The sequence below is a fragment of the Anolis sagrei genome, chromosome 3 (genome assembly GCF_037176765.1).
Source record: "Anolis sagrei isolate rAnoSag1 chromosome 3, rAnoSag1.mat, whole genome shotgun sequence".
NCBI classification, from domain to species: Eukaryota; Metazoa; Chordata; class Lepidosauria; order Squamata; family Dactyloidae; genus Anolis; species Anolis sagrei.
In genome coordinates this window covers 756,089-775,501 of record NC_090023.1, presented here as the reverse complement: position 1 = coordinate 775,501, position 19,413 = coordinate 756,089, and the positions used below count along the sequence as shown (strand labels likewise).

Below are 19,413 nucleotides of genomic sequence, written 5' to 3'. Positions count from 1 at the left end.
TTGTTCCGCGTCCTAGTTCCAGGTGTGGTCTAACCAAATATTCCAGGTGTGGTCTAACCAAAGCGGAATAGAGGGGTAGCATTACTTCCTTAGATCTAGACACTATTCTCCTATTGATGCAGGCCAAAATCCCATTGGCTTTTTTTCCCCAACCTTTTCTTCCAACTCTTTGATTCTATGATTCTAACATATTATATAGTAATCCATATAACAATATATAAAATATTGTATTTATATTTTACATAGAAGGAAAGGAAGAAGGAAAGAAGGAAGGAAAGGAAAAAGAAGGAAGGAGGTGGGTGAAGAAAGGAGGGAGGGAAGGAAATGAAGGAGAAGGAAATGAAGAAATGGAAAGAAGGAAGGGAGGAAGGAAAGGAAGAAGAAAGGAGGGACAGGAAGGAAGGGAAGGAGGGAAAGAAGGAAAGGAAGGAGGAGGGGAGAGAAGGAAGGAATAAAAGGAAAGAAAGGGAGGGAGGAAAGAAGGGAACGGAGTCCTTTTGGGTGGAGTGTGGCAGAGGCAGCTACCTCCTGCGTGTGTGTTAAATGTGTGCTTGTGTTGCTGGAGACAGCCGAACAGGTCAGACAGATAGGAAAGAGTTAAAAAAGAAAGAAGGGTCTACAGAAAGCCCCCCCACCCCCACCCCATCCACTCTTCCAACAGGGAAAGGTGGAGGAGACCACCCTCCTGGCATAGCAGGGAAAGAGAAGGGGCTCCATGCGGCAAGCCTCCCCCTCCACTCCCATGGTGCCCACTCTCGCTTGTGTGTGGGGGGGGGGGGGCGGGGAGGGAGGCATACACGCGCGCCTGGCTCCTCATGCTTTAACAACTGGCTGTTTCCCCATGAGGAGGAGGGGGCGTGGCCATGGGTCTCTTTGTAGACATGGAGTTTCTCCTTTGTGGACATGTAGTTCAGCAGTCCTTTCTGCTTATTGTTTTCGTGGGTTTTTTGAGTGGAGAACATACATTGGGTTGTGAGGTGTATTGTGTCCAAATTTGGTGCCAATTCATCCAGGGGTTTTTGAGTTCTCTGAATAAGACAAACGAACATTACATGTTTATTTATATAGATTACTAGCTGTACCCGCCACGCGTTGCTGTGGCCAACCTTCCCTCTTTCCTATCTGTTCAGCTGTCTCCAGCAACACAACTTTCTCCTTCCTTTCCTCTACTTCTTTCCCTTCCTATTTATCTTCTTCTTTCTTCCATCTCTACCTGTTTCTTTCCTCCATTTCTTTGCTCTTTGGTTACATCCTTCCTTCTTTCCCTTTTTTATTTCCTTCTCTCCTTCTTTGTTTCTCTCCCTTTCTTTCTTCCTTTCCTTCTTTTCCTCCCTCCTTCCCCCTTTCCCTCCTTCATTCCTTCCCTCTTTCCCTCCTTCTCCCATTACTTCTTGCCTGTTCCTTCCAACTCTATTCTGTAAGTCTATTTAATTAGTATTATATAGTAATATATAATAGTAACATATTATATAGTAATGTATATAACAATATATAAAATATTGTATTGATATCTTACATAGAAAGAAGGAAAGAAGGAGAAGAAGGAAGGAAGGAAAAAGGGAGAGAGGGAAAGAAGGGAAGAAAGGAAAGGAAAGGAGGAGGGACAGGAAGGAAGGGGTGAAGAAAGGAGGGAGGGAAGGAAACGAAGGGGAAGGAAATGAAGAAAGGGAAAGGAGGAGGAAAGGGAGGGTGGAAGGAAAAGAAGGAAAAGAAAGGAAAGGAAGGAAGGACAGGATGGAAGGGAAGGAGGGAAAGAAGGAAAGGAAGGAGGGAGGGACAGGAAGGGAAGGAAGGGGGGGAAGGAAAGGAAGGAAGAAAAGGGGAGAGGAAAGAAGGGAAGGGAGTGAGGGAGAGAAGGAGTGTGGCAGAGGGAGCTACCTCCCGGTATGGATGTTAATAGAAGAGAAAGAGAGAGTTAAATGTCTGCTCGTGTTGCCGGAGAGAGATCTACAGAAATGAGAGAGAAAGAGAGGGAGGAAATAAAGAAGTTGGAGGAGGAGGAAGGGAGCAGGGCGCAGAGGAATGGGAGAATTCAAAAATAAAACTGGTTTCTGCCTCTTTCTTTCTTTCCTCCTCCCTGCAGTGAAGGGAGGGAGGCAAGGAAGAGTTGGTGAAGAAGGGAGCAGTCTCTCTCCCCTCCTCCCTCCCTCCCTCCTGCTTCCACCAGGTATCTTGGAGGAAGAGGAGGCGACGAAAGGGAGGGGGGGGCAGCCAAAAGGAAAAGGCTGCTGCTTCTGCTAGCAAAGGAGGGACTTAGGAGCCCATCCATCATCTTCCTCCTCTTCTTCCTCACTCCTAAAGCGGTGGTGGTGCGGTTTCAGATGAGGAAGGAGAGAAAGTGGAGGAGGACACTGGGTAGGCTCCTAAACTCCCTCCCCCACCCGCCGGCCTTCCTCGCGCAAGCCTCCACCTCCACTCCCATGGTGCCCATTCTCACTTGTGTGTGTGTGTGTGTGTGTGTGGCCCTGCACGCACATCTGGCTCCTCATGCTTTAACGGCCGGCCGGCTGTTTCCTCGCGAGGAGGAGGGGGCGTGGCCATGGGTCTCTTCGTGGGCAATGCAGTTTCTCCTTTGTGAACATGTAGTTCCGAAGTCCTTTCTGCTTTTTGTTTTCGTGGGGTTTTTTGAATGGGGAACATACATTGGGTTGTCAGGTGTCTTGTGTCCAATTGCCCCAGGGGTTTTTGAGTTCTGTGAATAGCACAAACGAACATTACATTTTTATTTATATAGACATTATATATCGCTCTGAGTGAAATTCTTTCCACACTGCAGGAATTAATAGGGTTTCTCCCCTGTGTGAATTCTTTGATGTGTATGTAGACTTCCATTGTCAGTGAAGCTCTGTCCACACTCCAGGCATTTGAAGGGTTTCTCCCCAGTGTGAGTCCTTTGATGTGAACGTAAGCTTTTACTCCAAACAAAGCTCTGTCCACACTCCAGGCATTTAAAGGGTTTCTCCCCAGTGTGAGTCTTTTGATGTGAACGTAGACTTCCATTCTGAGTGAAGCATTGCCCACACTCCAGGCATTTGAAGGGTTTCTCCCCAGTGTGAGTCCTCTGATGTGAACGTAGACTTCCATTCTGAGTGAAGCATTGCCCACACTCCAGGCATTTGAAGGGTTTCTCCCCAGTGTGAGTCCTCTGATGTGAATGTAGATTTCCATTCTTAGTGAAGCTCTGTCCACACTCCAGGCATTTAAAGGGTTTCTCCCCAGTGTGAGTCTTCTGATGTGATCGTAGATGTGAATTCCGAGTGAAGCTATTTCCACACTCTAGGCATTTATAGGGTTTCTCCCCAGTGTGAGTCCTCTGATGTGAACGTAGATGTCCATTCTGAGTGAAGCATTGCCCACACTCCAGGCATTTGAAGGGTTTCTCCCCAGTGTGAGTCCTCTGATGTGAACGTAGACTTCCATTCTGAGTGAAGCATTGCCCACACTCCAGGCATTTGAAGGGTTTCTCCCCAGTGTGAGTCCTCTGATGTGAATGTAGATTTCCATTCTTAGTGAAGCTCTGTCCACACTCCAGGCATTTAAAGGGTTTCTCCCCAGTGTGAGTCTTCTGATGTGATCGTAGATGTGAATTCCGAGTGAAGCTATTTCCACACTCTAGGCATTTATAGGGTTTCTCCCCAGTGTGAGTCCTCTGATGTGAACGTAGATGTCCATTCTCAGTGAAGCTCTGTCCACACTCCAGGCATTTAAAGGGTTTCTCCCCAGTGTGAGTCTTCTGATGTGATCGTAGATGTGAATTCCGAGTGAAGCTATTTCCACACTCCAGGCAGTTATAGGGTTTTTCCCCAGTGTGAGTCCTTTGATGTGAACGTAGACCTGAATTCCAAGCGAAACTCTTTCCACACTCCAGGCATGTATAGGGTTTCTCCCCAGTGTGAGTCCTTTGATGTAAACGTAGATCTGAATTCCAAGCGAAACTCTTTCCACACTCCAAGCACGTATAGGGTTTCTCCCCAGTGTGAGTCCTTTGATGTATACGTAGAGTTGAACTCTGAGTGAAGCTCTGTCCACATTCTAGGCATTTATATGGGTTCTCTCCAGTGTGAGTCTGCTGATGTGAACGTAGACCTGAATTCCAAGCGAAACTCTTTCCACACTCCAGGCATGTATAGGGTTTCTCCCCAGTGTGAGTCCTTTGATGTCTACGTAGAGTTCCATTCTCAGTGAAGCTCATTCCACACTCCAGGCATTTAAAGGGTTTCTCCCCAGTGTGAATTCTTTGATGTGAACGTAGACTTGCACTATAAGTGAAACTCTGTTCACACTCAAGGCATTTATAGGGTTTCTCCCCAGTGTGAATCTTTTGATGTGAACGTAGATGTGAATTCTGAGTGAAGCTCTTTCCACACTCTAGGCATGTATAGGGTTTCACCCCAGTGTGTGTCCTTTCATGTCTACGTAAACTTTTACTCCAAGCAAAGATCTGTCCACACTCCAGGCATTTAAAGGCTTTCTCCCCAGTGTGAGTCCTCTGATGTAAACGTAGACTTCCATTCTGAGTGAAGCTCTGTCCACACTCCAGGCAGTTAAAGGGTTTCTCCCCAGTGTGAGTCCTCTGATGTAAACGTAGACTCACATTCCGAGTGAAGCTCTGTCCACACTCCAGGCATTTAAAGGGTTTCTCCCCAGTGTGAGTCCTCTGATGTCTACGTAGAGTTCCATTCTGAGTGAAGCTCTGTCCACACTCCAGGCATTTAAAGGGTTTCTCCCCAGTGTGAGTCCTCTGATGTGAACGTAGATGTCCATTCTCAGTGAAGCTCTGTCCACACTCCAGGCATTTATAGGGTTTCTCCCCAGTGTGAGTCCTCTGATGTGAACGTAGATTTCCATTCTCAGTGAAGCTCTGTCCACACTCCAGGCATTTATAGGGTTTCTCCCCAGTGTGAATCCTCTTATGTCTACGTAGAGTTCCATTATCAGTGAAGCTCATTCCACACTCCAGGCATGTATAGGGTTTCTCCCCAGTGTGAGTTCTCTGATGTGAACGTAGACTTGAATTCTGAGTGAAGCTCTGTCCACACTCCAAGCATGTATAGGGTTTCTCCCCAGTGTGAGTCTTCTGATGTGATCTTAGATGTGAATTCTGAGCAAAGCTCTGTCCACACTCCAGGCATTTAAAGGGTTTCTCCCCAGTGTGAGTCCTCTGATGTAACCGTAGTCTCCCATTCTGAGTGAAGCTCTGTCCACACTCCAGGCATTTAAAGGGTTTCTCCCCAGTGTGAGTCCTCTGATGTGAACGTAGATGTCCATTCTCAGTGAAGCTCTGTCCACACTCCAGGCATTTATAGGGTTTCTCCCCAGTGTGAGTCCTCTGATGTGAACGTAGACTTCCAATCTGAGCGAAGCTATTTCCACACTCCAGGCATTTAAAGGGTTTCTCCCCAGTGTGAGTCCTCTGATGTGAACGTAGACTTGAATTCTGAGTGAAGCTCTGTCCACACTCCAGGCATTTAAAGGGTTTCTCCCCAGTGTGAGTCCTCTGATGTCTACGTAGAAGTGAACTCCAAGCAAAACTCTTTCCACACTCCAGGCATTTATAGGGTTTCTCCGCCATATCAACAGTAATAAGGGTGTTTATTGCAATACAGATACTTTACTCCTCTTTTCTTTCTTATCTGTTGGGTCAAGAATTCTGCAAGATCATCACCTTGAGAGGATTTCTTCTTCCTATATCATTGGGTTCTTTACTGCATTCAAGAGGTGGCTCCATAGAATCCTCATTTACCTGGTTACGAACGAAGTGAAAGATTATTATTATTATTATTATTATTATTATTATTATTATATTGATTTATAGCCTGCTTTATCTCCCTCATGGATACTCAAAGCAGCTGAACATAAAACATCAGCATACAATTTAAACATAAAAGATGCAGACATTAAAACAGAATTAAGTATAAACGGTATTTTAAAATTCCCAGATAAAAGCCATTAATAATAATAATAAATCTTAATAAACATTAAAACATACTCAATGTTAAAAACCACAACACCACCTGAATTGATCTTTAAAATCTTCTTGAACGCCTGCCTGAATAAAAAAAGCTTTAGCCTCTTGCAATAAGGAAAACAGCAAGGAAAGGGGCCATTTTGGCTTCCTTGAGGAGGGAGTTCCAGAGTCAAGGGGCAGACACCGAGAAGGCCCTCTCTCTCACTCCAACCAATCAAGTCTGAGATGAAAGTGGGACCAAGGGAAGGGTCTCTCCTGAAGATCTCAGTGTCCAGGCAGGTCCATATAAGTCAGTGTTTCTCAACCTAGCGGGCAGGACCATTGGGGGGCAGCAAGGGGGCTTTCAGACGGGCCACCAAAGACCATAATAAAACATATATTTCTGATGGGCTTAGGAACTCTTTTGAAGATCTCTCCGTCTGTCCTTCTCTTCCTTTTTGGTGTTTGTGAACTACAACTTCCAGAATTCAAAAAAAGTCCCCCAATCCCACCAGTATTCCATGTTGGCCATGTAGGTAGTGTGCCAAGTTTGGTGCAGATCCATTGTGGGCTGGGTTCAGAGTGCTCTTTGATTATAGGTGAATCCCAGTAACTACAACTCCCAAATGCCAAGCTCTATTCTCCCCAAACTCCACCAGTATTTACATTCGGGTATACTGAGTATGTGTACCAAGTTTGGTCCAGATCCATCATAGCCTGAGTCCACAGTCCTCTCTGGATGTAGGTGAATTACAACTCCAAAACTCAAGGTCAATGCCTACCAAACCCTTCCAATATTTGCTGTTGGTCATTGGAGTTTTGTGTGCCATATCTGGTTCAACTCCATTGTTGTTGGCGTTCGGAATGCTCTTTGATTGAAAGTGAAGTATAAATCCCAGCAACTACAACTCCCAAATGACAGTCAATCCCCCAACCCCACCGGTATTCAAATTTGGGCAGTGAAGATTATTGCCACCTGGAAACTGATGTCCTCAATGCGGGAGAACATGTGGGTCAAGACTAGGGCTCCACAGCCATCTGCAGACCCACCGCCAAGACACCACATCTGGAAGACCATCGTCCTCGAACAACAAGGCATTGCCTAATAAGTAAGTAAATTTGGGCGTATCGGGTATTTGGGCCACATTTGATCCAGTGAATGAAAACACATCCTGCATATCAGATATTTACACTACGATTCAGAACAGCAGCGGAATTAAAGTTGTGAAGTAGTCGTGAAGGAGTAGCGTAAATCATTGTGTGGTTGGGGGTCAGCACGACATGAGGAATTGTATGAAGGGGTCGCGGCATTAGGAAGGTTGAGAAACACTGCGCTGAATGCTGAGGGACACAAAGAGTGCTGGGCTGCTTACCATCCCACGATGGGCTCCAGATCTCCTTCCTGAGCATCCCAAATCAGAGGCCGGCTGCCCCCAAATTCCCCGTTTTTTCCCAAAGGAATCCTGCCACCAACCAAGACCCGGCCTCCCCACCTGTCCAATTCAAACTCACATTCAGGGTGAGTTTGGGAAGGTTCTGCTTTATAAATAGTTGTCCCCTGCCATGCGTTGCTGTGGCCCAGTCTATATACATGTGTTTTGTGTTTGTGTGTGTGTGTGTGTGTGTGTATATATACATATTATATATATATATACATACATACATACATATGTATGTATACTAGCTGTCCCCTGCCATGCGTTGCTGTGGCCCATTCTGTTGATCTGGAAAATAAAGTCATGAGAAAGTGTTGGTTTCTAATATACGTAATTTCTTTCTGCTTGTGGGTAAACAGTATTTCTTGTTGTTTCTTTGTCAGTGTTGATGTGCAGAGTGTCTGGTTTGCCCACCCTGGAACATGCAACATATCATAGTCCTTCTTTAAGGGTCCCTTTCAAATCTAGGATATTATATCTCTCTCTGTGTGTATGTCAATCATATCTATCTAGATCTATGGCTGGATGGCTCTTTGTCAGGAGGACTTTGATTACGTTTTCTTGCCCTGATGAAGGCAGTTGGACTGGATGGCCTTAAGTATTTTCTGTTGGTCAATTAATCTGTTGAACTATTAATCCCAGTGACTACAACTCCCAAATGTCAAGGTCTATTTTCCCCAAACTCCATCTGTGTTCACATTTGGTCATATCGAGTATCCGTGCCAAGTTTGGTCCAGATCCATCATTGTTTGAGTCCACAATGCTCTCTGGATGTAGATGAACTACAACTCCCAAACTCAAAGTCAATGCCCACCAAACCCAGTATTTTCTGTTGGTCATGGGAGTTCTGTGTGCCAAGTTTGGTTCAATTCCGTTGTTGATAGAGTTCAGAATGCTCTTTGATTGTAGGTGAACTATAAACCCCAGCAACTACAACTCCCAAATGACAAAATCATAATTATTTTGAGTGATGTTTTGCTGCCAAATTTGGTGTGAGGGAGGGAAGGAAGGAGGGTAGGAGGGGATTGGACCGGATGGCCTTTAGGGCTCCCTTTTAACTGGTTGGCCATCTGTTATGAGGGCTTTGATTGTGTCTTCCTTTACTGACAAATAAGGTTGGGCTGGATGGTTTTAGGGCTCCTTTCCGAGCAATGTCTGTTTTGTGTGTCCCTATTACCCTCATCATGGCACCTTCCTCCTTCCCTTGTGCTGTGGGAGTGTGTGTGTGTGGGAGAGTCAGAGTGTGTGCAGAGTGTGGCCCACCTCCCTCTTTTTTCCTCCCCCCTCTCTCTCCTCCCCCTCTGCCCTTAGATCCCTTGCCTTAGTGTTCGTTTGAGGCCGCAGGTGCTTTGGAACTTTCCTTCTGTGTCCTCAGTGTGAGGGGAAGGGGGCAGGGGAGGTGTGTTGTTATCTTCCTTCTTTGAATTTAACGGTGTTTTTGTGGGGTTTTTTTTTCAGTGATGGCCACTCCTTGGATTGTGAGGAGTTTTGTTGCCAAATTTGGGATCATTTGGCCCCGTAGGTTTTTTGTTTTTAAGCCACTCATTATGCACAGAGCATTTATATATATATAGATGTATATGTATGATTACACACACACACACACACACACACACACACACATATATAGTTTTGTGCATGCGTTGCAATTGAGAACAGAAAAATCTTTACTCTTAATAGCAGGGATGAAACACAAACTTGCAATGTTGCATACAAAAAAAAACACTACAAGAAACTTACATAGTCTTTGTAAGTAACACAAAATAAGGCATCTTCATCTTAAGTCAAATGAGAGAGCAAAACATAACAGCTATTCCACTTTAGCCTCCTTTGTCCTAATAAAATTTTATTATACATAGACCAAAACAAAAAGATACAAACAAAGGATTTTTTTAATATTTACATAAAAAGTGGCAGAACATTTAGTTTCTAGAAAAGTAGAAACTTCCCATACAAGTTCCTCACATAGTTCCGCTTGCAGCATCCTTAAGGTCAACTTTTGCCTTCTTTTCAAGATAGGCAAAGACCAGCCACCACTTGTTTACAAAATCATCATTATTTTTAACTCAAAGTTTCTTAGACAGTTTGGCCATTTGTATATCATCTATTAATTAATGGTGTAACATTAGAAGATGTGGACCATTCAACTCACCAGAAAGATAACAAGAGATGAGATATTAAGAACAAGTAACAAAAAAGTAATCTGCTACAAAGACAGAAGAGTAGTGATCCTGAAAGAATTCCCAGGCCCAGTAATCAGTATTAGAAGGAAATATACCTTTCTTACGGAGGAATTAAAGAAACAAAATATGAGGAAGAAGGGTTGATGACAACCTATAAGGGACAGAGATACTGGATAAAGACGGTGGAGAAGGCCAGATAATTCTATGCAGGAATTACTAGAGAAGATGAGGGAAGAAATGAAGATGAAGTAAAACACAAAGGGAAACAGACTAAAAGACAACATACAACATCACCTAAGAAGGAAGATCTTGACCCCAGAAACTACAGACTGAAGTTGATAGGACCAAATCAGATAGAATCATAGAATCAAAGAGTTGGAAGAGACCTCATGGGCCATCCAGTCCAACCCCATTCTGCCAAGAAGCAGGAATATTGCATTCAAATCACCCCTGACAAATGGCCATCCAGCCTCTGTTTAAAAGCTTCCAAAGAAGGAGCCTCCACCACACTCCCTCCGGGGCAGAGAGTTCCACTGCTGAACGGCTCTCACAGTCAGGAAGTTCTTCCTAATGTTCAGATGGAATCTCCTCTCTTGTAGTTTGAAGCCATTGTTCCGCGTCCTAGTCTCCAAGGAAGCAGAAAACAAGCTTGCTCCCTCCTACCTGTGGCTTCCTCTCACACGGAACTCAAGACGACTTAGGAAACAAACAAGAGATAGAAGAAGAGGAAGAAAAACAAGAAGAAAGAGAAGCGGAAGAAAAGCAAGGACAAGGAAGCAAGTTCTGATATGAATAACAATTTAAGAATTTACTGTAATAATATTAATGGATTAAATTGTGTCAATAAAAGAAATAAAGTTTTTAATAATTTAAAGAAAAGGAAATGTCAAGTAATTGCCATACAAGAAACACATATTGCCCATCTTGAAAACAAAGAATTAGGGAAAACATACTATACATCATCCTCTGGGGGAAAAAAGGGGAGTAGTAACATATATAAAAGAGAATATTGAATCAGAACTGGCCTTTAAAGACCAAGAGGGAAGAATGCTAGGGGTAAAAATCTTATGGCAAAATATGAAAATATTAATTTGTAATGTGTATGCCCTCAACGATGCAAAGTCCAAGTTTGTAAAAACTCTAGAGGTCAACATAGTAAAACAAGAATTTGATAAATTAATAATTTTGGGAGATTTTAATAGCGTTGTAGATGGAAAAAAGGACAGAACTTCAAGAGAAAAACAAAACGAAAGGGATAAGAAAATATTAGGACACATGCCAAACACACTATTACGATTATTCAATGAGATGAAAATGGAAGATATCTGGAGACATAAGAATGAGACAGTCCAGTGTAAAGGAGTGGGTGGTTAAACTGACTGCCACCTAATCTATGAGGGAAGCCGGGCAACAATCAATGCCAGCTTAAGAGCTATTTTATAAAGGGACTATCAATTACAGAAGGCTTTATTCATTTGATAGCGTAGCATTTACTGTCCCTGGCTTGACTTCACCTATGCAGGCTGTTCAGCTTAGAAGAAACTGTATCAGGCAAGGCTTGAGGAAAACAGTAACAAGTTTATTTTAACCGGAGTATAACATGTTTAACTGTTACTTCACAATAGGCACAAATCTTGATTGGTTACAATAGTAATGTTTCATGAGTAATCTCAGGCACAGTCTTCAAGAAGTTTCTTTAAGCAGATGTAACCCTTCTGGACAACTGTCCTAATATAACAAATAAGCTAAAAGGCTTATTTAACAGAATTCCCTATAGCACACTGGCTACAGACACATTCCCTGAATCTCCACCCAGAGACTCAGTCTTCCCTATAGCACACCGGCTACAGACACATTCCCTGAATCTCCACCCAGAGACTCAGTCTACCCAGTAGCTCGCCGGCTTACTGACTGACTTTTCAAAAACAGCTACCCCATGAAGAGTCAGTTGGCTCCGCCCCTGTTGCTATGGCAACTCAGCTAACGCCAAGCCACCATCTCCAACAAAACATAATCCTACATACTTTCTATCCATAACCCACTGTTTAAACTACACATAACCAAAGGAATAAAATTTACACATTGTCACATCCAGGATTATACATTCTTCTCGGCCAGGCATAAATCCTGGTCGAGGATTGATATGATCTGGGCCTCCACATCACTTATTCCCAAGGTAAAAAAATATCAGAGATCAGATTCAGATCACTGCCCATTGGAGATGGAAATCAGAGAGGGGGAGAAAAATTGGAGATGGAAACTTGATGAAAATCTGTTACTAAAAGAAGAAGACATTGAAAGAATCAAAGAAAGATTGAAAGAATACTTCGAGAACAACAACACTGATGATATAAAAGTATTTACTCTATGGGAAGCCAGTAAAGCAGTGATGCGTGGGCATTTTATACAACAAAAAACTAGGGGGGAAAAAAGGAAAAAACACAAAAGCAAAGAAAAATAATGGTCCAAATTGACATCGAAGAGAAGAAGTTAAAAGATAACCCGAAGAATAAAAAGGTAGCAAATAACTTGGTAAAATTACAGAAAGAGAGGGAATACCTGGAATTAGAAGAGAAGGCCAAACAATTGAAATATATAAGAGCAGACTACTTCCAAAACGCGAATAAACCGGGGGCCTGGCTGGCAAGAAAACTAAGGAGAAAGAGATAATCGAGAGTCATAACAAGAATAAAAACTAAGGAGAAGACATGCACGGAAGAAACAGAAATAAGAAAACAATTCGAGAAATATTACAAGACACTATATCAAGATGACCAGATAAAGAACGAAAACATTATGAGGTATCTGGGAAAAATGAAAATTCAAAAAATATCAGAAGAGGAAAGAGAAGCACTAAATAAATCGGAAAAAGAAATTCGGACAGCAATAAGAAATCTGAAAATAAATAAAGCGCCGGGCCCGGACGGTTACACAGCAATATATTACAAGAAGTTACAGGAAGAGATAACACCGTACCTAAAAAAAGTAATGAACGAAGTAAGAGAGACCCAGGAAATTCCCAATACTTGGAAACAAGCTAACATATGCGTGATACCCAAAGAAAACAAAGATTCAGAGAAAATAAAAAACTATAGACCGATCTCACTGTTAAATTTAGATTACAAAATATTTAGTAACATCCTTGCAGAAAGACTTAAAAAAATATACAAAAAGAGGTGATGTTCTTAGCGATCGACGCTGAAAAAGCGTTTGATAACATAAATTGGATTTTTTAAAACTATTATTTAAAGAAATGGATATGGGCTTTTACCTACAAAACTCAATTGAGGCAATATATAAAACACAGTATGCGAAAATAATAATAAACAGGCAGGAGAGTAGAGGAATTGAAATAAGAAAGGGAACGAGACAAGGGTGTCCACTTTCTCCACTAATATTTATATTAACATTAGAAATCCTATTAAACAATATAAGAGGTAACAACGAATTGAAGGGGGCAAAGATAAATGGATATTCGTACAAGTGCAGAGCATTTGCTGACGATATAATTTGTATTATTGAAGAACCAAATAAAAGCTTAAATAAATGGATGGAGACAATCAAAGAATTCGGAAAAGTAGCAGGTTTCAAACTAAATTTAGAGAAAACAGAAGCAATAACGAAAAACATATCAAGTAAAAAGATAGAGCAAATCAAAGAAAACTGTAAAATAAAAATTGTCACTAAATTCAAATATTTAGGAATTACAATCACAGCAAAGAACTCGCAACTCTTACAAAATAACTACACGAAGACCTGGAAAGAAATCAAAAAGGATCTAGAAAAGTGGAAAAATTTGAAAATATCATTTCTAGGAAGAATATCATGCATAAAGATGAAAGTCTTACTGAGGATGTTGTTTCTTTTCCAAAATCTCCCAATAATTAGGAACCAAAAAGGAATAAAAGAATGGAACAAAGACATTAAAAATTTATTTGGCTTAATAAGAGACCTAGGATAAATCACAAAAATCTAACGGATGAAAAAGGAAGAGGCGGACTGGCACTACCAGACCTAGGCCTATATGCAGAAGCCTGTGCATTAGCACGGGCTACAGAATGGATAAAATTAAAGAAGGAGAAAATCTTGAATCTGGAAGGCGTTGACCTACGAAGGGGCTGGCATGCCTATATTGGATATGAAAAAACAAAATTAGAAAAGAATTTTGGGAACCACTTTATCAGGGCGGCGATTATTAAAACAGGGAATAAATATTAAAAAAGGATGTACAATAAAACCCCGACAAGGATTTCCCCATTAGAATCCTGTCAAAGAAGGGAACTAGGATGGATTAAATGGCCAAATTATAAAGAACTGATAAAGGAAGAGAAAAAAAGAAATAAATCTGAGACCCTTAGCGGAAATAAAATTATATTATCCAAGCATGACGTGGTTACAATATAGGCAGATTCAAGAATTTTACAGGAAAGACAAAAAAGTAGGATTTGAGTTAAAAGGAAATACATCGGATAAAATTTGGGAAATGGGAAAAAAAGATATCTAAGATATATAGAGAGCAGGCATTCTTGGTAGACACGGATTATCTGGATCCGGCACAGTCTGGCTTTAGGCCGGGGCATGGTACCGAGACAGCCTTGGTTGCCTTAGTGGATGATCTGCACCGGGAGCTCGACAGGGGGAGTGTGTCCCTGTTGGTGCTGCTGGACCTCTCAGCGGCCTTCGATACCGTCGACCACGGTATCCTTCTGGGACGCCTCGCGGGGATGGGTCTTGGAGGTACTGTTTTACAGTGGCTCCGCTCATTCCTCGAGGGCCGGTCTCAGAAGGTGTTACTGGGAGACTCCTGTTCAACCCCACAACCTTTGTCTTGTGGGGTTCCTCAGGGTTCAATACTGTCTCCCATGTTGTTTAACTTCTACATGAAGCCGCTGGGTGAGATCATCCGGAGTTTCGGAGTGCGATGTCATCTGTACGCAGATGATGTCCAACTCTGTCACTCCTTTCCACCTGCTACTAAGGAGGCTGTCGAGGTCCTGAACCGGTGCTTGGCCGCTGTGACGGTCTGGATGGGGGCGAACAAATTGAAATTGAATCCAGACAAGACAGAGGTACTCCTGGTCAGTCTCAAGGCCGAACAGGGTATAGGGTTACAGCCTGTGTTGGATGGGGTCGCACTCCCCCTGAAGACACAGGTTCGCAGTTTGGGTGTGATCCTGGACTCATCGTTGAGCCTGGAACCCCAGGTTTCAGCGGTGACCAGGGGAGCATTCGCACAGTTAAAACTCGTGCGCCAACTGCGCCCGTACCTTGGGAAGTCTGACTTGGCCACGGTAGTCCACGCTCTGGTTACATCCCGTTTAGACTACTGCAACGCTCTCTACGTGGGGTTGCCTTTGAAGACAGCCAATTAGTCCAACGCTCGGCAGCCATGATACTAACTGGAGCGGAGCGCAGGGAGCATACCACTCCTCTGCTGCACCAGCTCCACTGGCTGCCGATCTGCTACCGGGCTCAATTCAAAGTGCTGGCGTTGGCCTTTAAAGCCCTAAACGGTTCTGGCCCAACTTACCTATCCAAACGTATCTCAGCCTATCAGCCCACCAGAACCCTAAGATCTTCTGGGGGGGGGGCCCTGCTCTCTATCCCGCCTGCTTCACAGGTGCGGCTGGCAGGGACGAGAGACAGGGCCTTTTCTGTGGTGGCCCCGCGGCTATGGAACGCCCTCCCCATGGAGGTAAGATCAGCCCCCTCATTGATGGTTTTCCGTAAAAGACTAAAAACCTGGATGTTCGAGCAGGCGTTCGGTTAACTCAGTGCAATAAGTGTAATGATTGAAGGACTGGCAATTTGGACGACGAAACTGGATCGCGATTTTAGTCAAGAGATGAATTGGATGGTTTATTGATATATGTATTGTGGATCGTGTTTTTATGCTTTTAAACTGTATACTGTTGTTTGTTATAAGTTGTTGTAAACCGCGTTGAGTCGCCGGCTAGGCTGAGAAACGGCGGTATACAAGTATAGCAAATAAATAAAATAAATAAATAAGCTATTAAGATGGAGTACGAAAGAAGAAGGGATAAAAGAATGCATGGTTAAATGGGCAAAAAATGTGGGCAGTTCAATAGGAATAGATGAATGGGAAGCAATTTGGAGGGGGAAAAAATAAAGTATTTAAAAGCATATGATATGCAAGAAAATTGGTCAAAAATATTTTTTAGATGGTACATGACACCCTATAAATTAAATAAATGCTATAAAAATCTGAACCCTAAATGCTGGAAATGTGGTATAACAGAAGGAACTCTATATCATATGTGGTGGCAATGTAAAAAAGCAAGAAACTATTGGAAGGAAATTCAGGCCACACTACAAAAAATTCTGAAAATTAGTATACTCCTGAAACCGGAAATATTTCTATTGGGCATCACAAACATAAAGATGGATAAAAATACGGATAAATTGTTATTTCTCTCCACAACAACAGCCAGGATTTGCTTTGCAAAACTGTGGAGGAAAAAGGAAATACCAAAGATGGAGGAATGGAAAAGGAAAATAATGGATGTCAGAAATATGGATAGCTTAAGCTACCTAATACAAAGGAATAAGGGAATAATGGAGACAGAGACAGATTGGACATTATTTAAGGAATATCTCAAATAACTAAGAATAAAGAGACTAGTCAAAAATTAAGTTTAAAATCAACAAGACGAAGAGAGAAGGAGGAGGAAAAGAAAAGGAAGAGACCAACCTTGAAGAATCCTGGAAGTCACACAGAAGTAGTGCAAAACACACTTAAAAACAATACAATAATTAAAATAAAGATTTTTTTAACAAATATAAACTTATTAGTATTACAATGGAAAGTGTGGGCCTGCCTTTGGCTGATGAGATAGGATTGTTGTTGTTGTGTGCTTTCAAGCCATTTCAGACTTAGGTTGACCCTTAGCGAGGGCCGGGTAAATGACCTTGGGAGGGCCGTACCCGGCCCTCGGGCCTTAGTTTGAGGGCCCCTGGCCTAGCCGGTATTGCACCACCTGACATCCGCCGGGAAGTAGCAACTGACAGTGAAAGGACCAAGGCAGAGACACCTCCAGCTCATCCTGTTTGGATTTCAGCCAGCACATCAACGACTTAAATCAAGACATAGTTTTCTAAGATCTACAGAGACACTCGCTGGAACACCCCAGCAAGCGAGAGTCCAAAAGTGGCAGGCTCAAACCCAAATGGCTGATACCAAATGAGAGACTCCTCACTGGGCACACAGAAGACTGGGCGACTTGGAAGGCACTGAACAGACCGCGCTCTGGCACCACGAGATGCAGAGCCAACCTTAGAAAATGGGGCCACACAGTGGAGTCCACGACATGCGAGTGCGGAGAAGAGCAAACCACGGACTACCTACTGCAATGCAACCAGAGCCCTGCCACATGCACAAGGGAGGACCGTCTTATGGCAACGCCAGAGGCACTCCTAGGGGCCACTACAGGTCAAAGGACATTTAACAGAATGCCAAGTTTGCAAACTTTGTGTTTTGTTTGTTTGTTTGTTAATGCAACACAACTGTTTGGTTAGCACCTCACACGATAAATGAATATCCCTAAATCTGCACTGACAAAGGAATTACAGTAAATATTGTATACTCACAAGCATTGTGAAATCACACCTATTAGAAGCCTGCTCTTTCTCTTCCCTCTCCCTCCCATTTAACCAGACTAGGCCACAGGCCCTTCCTAAGGGGAAGATGGCCTCATTCCCAGAATTCCAAGGGAAATGCCTTTCCATTATGTGAGGCCGCCCTGAGTCCCCTTTGTGGGGAGAAGGGCCGGGGAGAAATGAAATGAAATAAATAATAATCAATAAATGCCATTTCCATTTAGGAGTCTGCAATTCCCAATTCGACTGGCGTTTGCAATCGCCATCAACAAAGCACAAGGCAAATCAACAGAATTGTGTGTGTCCGATCTAGACACAGATGGTTTCTCACATGGACAATTATATGTTGCGTGTTCTAGAGTTCGGAAGCCAGACAACCTCTACATCTGAAGTATTATGAAATTACATGTATTAGAAACCAACTCTTACTCTTTTCTTTCTTCTCCATTGAACCAGATTGGGACACAGCAACACGTGGCCGGGTACAGCTAGGACACAAGATAGTGAGCGAATACTCCAGAGAACAGGACCAGAAGTCAAAGTGACCTCAGCAGACTAGAGAGCTAATTGGCCAAAACTAAGAAGATGAATGTCAGAAAGGGGAAATGTAAGATACAGGATGGGTGAAGCCTGGCTAAATAACAGAGGTACACGCGAAACGGATTTTGGAGTCTTCGTGGCCAACAAGGTGAACGTGAGCCAACAGAGCGATGCAGCAGCCAAAAGAGCCAGTGGGACAATGATTTCTACGAGCAGAAAGAGGGAGTAGCCATGGGGAGGGAGCCCTCTCAGCCCCGTCATTGCAAATTCCTATATGGAACACTTGGAAACAGCAACAAAAAGCTCACATATGTGGATGACTCCTTCACCATTTGGAGCCACGGAGGAGAAGAACTCAACACATTCCTGAACCTCCTGAACAGCATCCGCTCAAACATCCAATTCACCAAGGAAAAAGAAAATGAAGGAAAACTGCTATCTCTAGATGTCCCAGTCATCCACAAACCAGATCAACAATTGGGTCACAGAGTATACAGAGAATGTACACACACGGATAGATATGGTCATCAAAACTCCAATCATCACCCAAGTCAAAAAAGAAGCACCGTGAAAGCCCAGGCAGAGCGTGCAAAAGAGAATCTGCAAAGCCCTCCTCCTCCAAGGAGAACGGAAGAACCTCAACTGGGCTTTGGGGGCCAAAGGAGACTCCACCACAGGCATCAGAAGAGCTGCAAGACAACCGAGAACAAGCCAAGAGTGTCAAGACCAAGACCCTCCCAGAGGAAAAAGATTCTTGCCAGACATCAAGGGAACCACTGACCGCAGAGGGAAGCTGATGAGGAAACACAACATACAAACTATCTCCAGACCCACCAAGGAAATCCAGCCAGTGCTCCGTTCAGCAAAGGACAAGAGGGACCCTCAGCAGGAGCCTACTGTACACCATGCAGCTGTGGACAAGTCTACATAGATATTGTTCAGTCATTTCCAACTCTTCGTGACCTCATGGACCAGCCCAGGCCAGAGCTCCCTGTCGGCCGTCAGCTCCTTCAAGGTCAAGCCAGTCCCTTCAAGGATGCCATCCACCCATCTAGCCTTTGGTAGCCCCTCTTCCTTTTTCCTTCCCTTTTCCCCAGCATCATTGCCTTCTCTAAGCTTTCCTTTCTTCTCATGATGTGGCCAAAATACTTCATCTTGGCCTCTTCTATCCTTCCCTCCCATGAGCAATTTCCCCTCCCACACACACACACACAGCACGCCCCCTCCCCACCCCCTCCAGGAGGGCCCCGCCAGACCTCCTCAGATCCGCCCCAAGTGCTCGGCTTTGAAGCGGGCTTTGACAGGGAAGGCCGGGGTGAGGAAGGACCTGCTCCAGCCCCGCCCCCTCCCTCCAAGCCCAAAAGCCCCGCCCAGCCTCGCCTCGGGTGCCAATCACTTGGAGAGACAGACAGGTGGACCCCTCCCCCTCGCCTTGGAGGCCCCCCCCACACACACACACTCACGGGAGGGGGCGCTTCGGCCCTTGGAGCACTAGGCCGCGGCCCCTCAGGCTCACCTGCTGGCCGCGAGGAGGAGGAGGAGGAGAGGCCCACCGAGGCGGGTTCCAAGAGGAGGACTGATTGCCTGGCTCCCACCGCGAGGCTCCCTCCCTCCGCTTCAGAAGGGCCTCCGCTGCTGGCAGGCTTCTCTCTCTCTCTCGAAGTGGCACAAAATGGCGCCGGCTTCTTCT

At 43.9% G+C, this 19,413-nt stretch overlaps 1 protein-coding gene across 1 annotated transcript; it reads right to left on the bottom strand.

The window, feature by feature from the left end:
• Positions 1-2,172: 2,172 nt before the first annotated feature.
• LOC137096677 (zinc finger protein 850-like) lies at positions 2,173-19,413 on the bottom strand. The gene is made up of 2 exons (XM_067466346.1): positions 19,240-19,413; positions 2,173-5,743 (listed from the first exon to the last, which is right to left on the bottom strand). Exon 2 carries the CDS (start codon positions 5,570-5,572, stop codon positions 2,780-2,782), a length of 2,793 nt encoding a protein of 930 aa, XP_067322447.1. The 5' UTR covers positions 5,573-5,743; positions 19,240-19,413; the 3' UTR covers positions 2,173-2,779.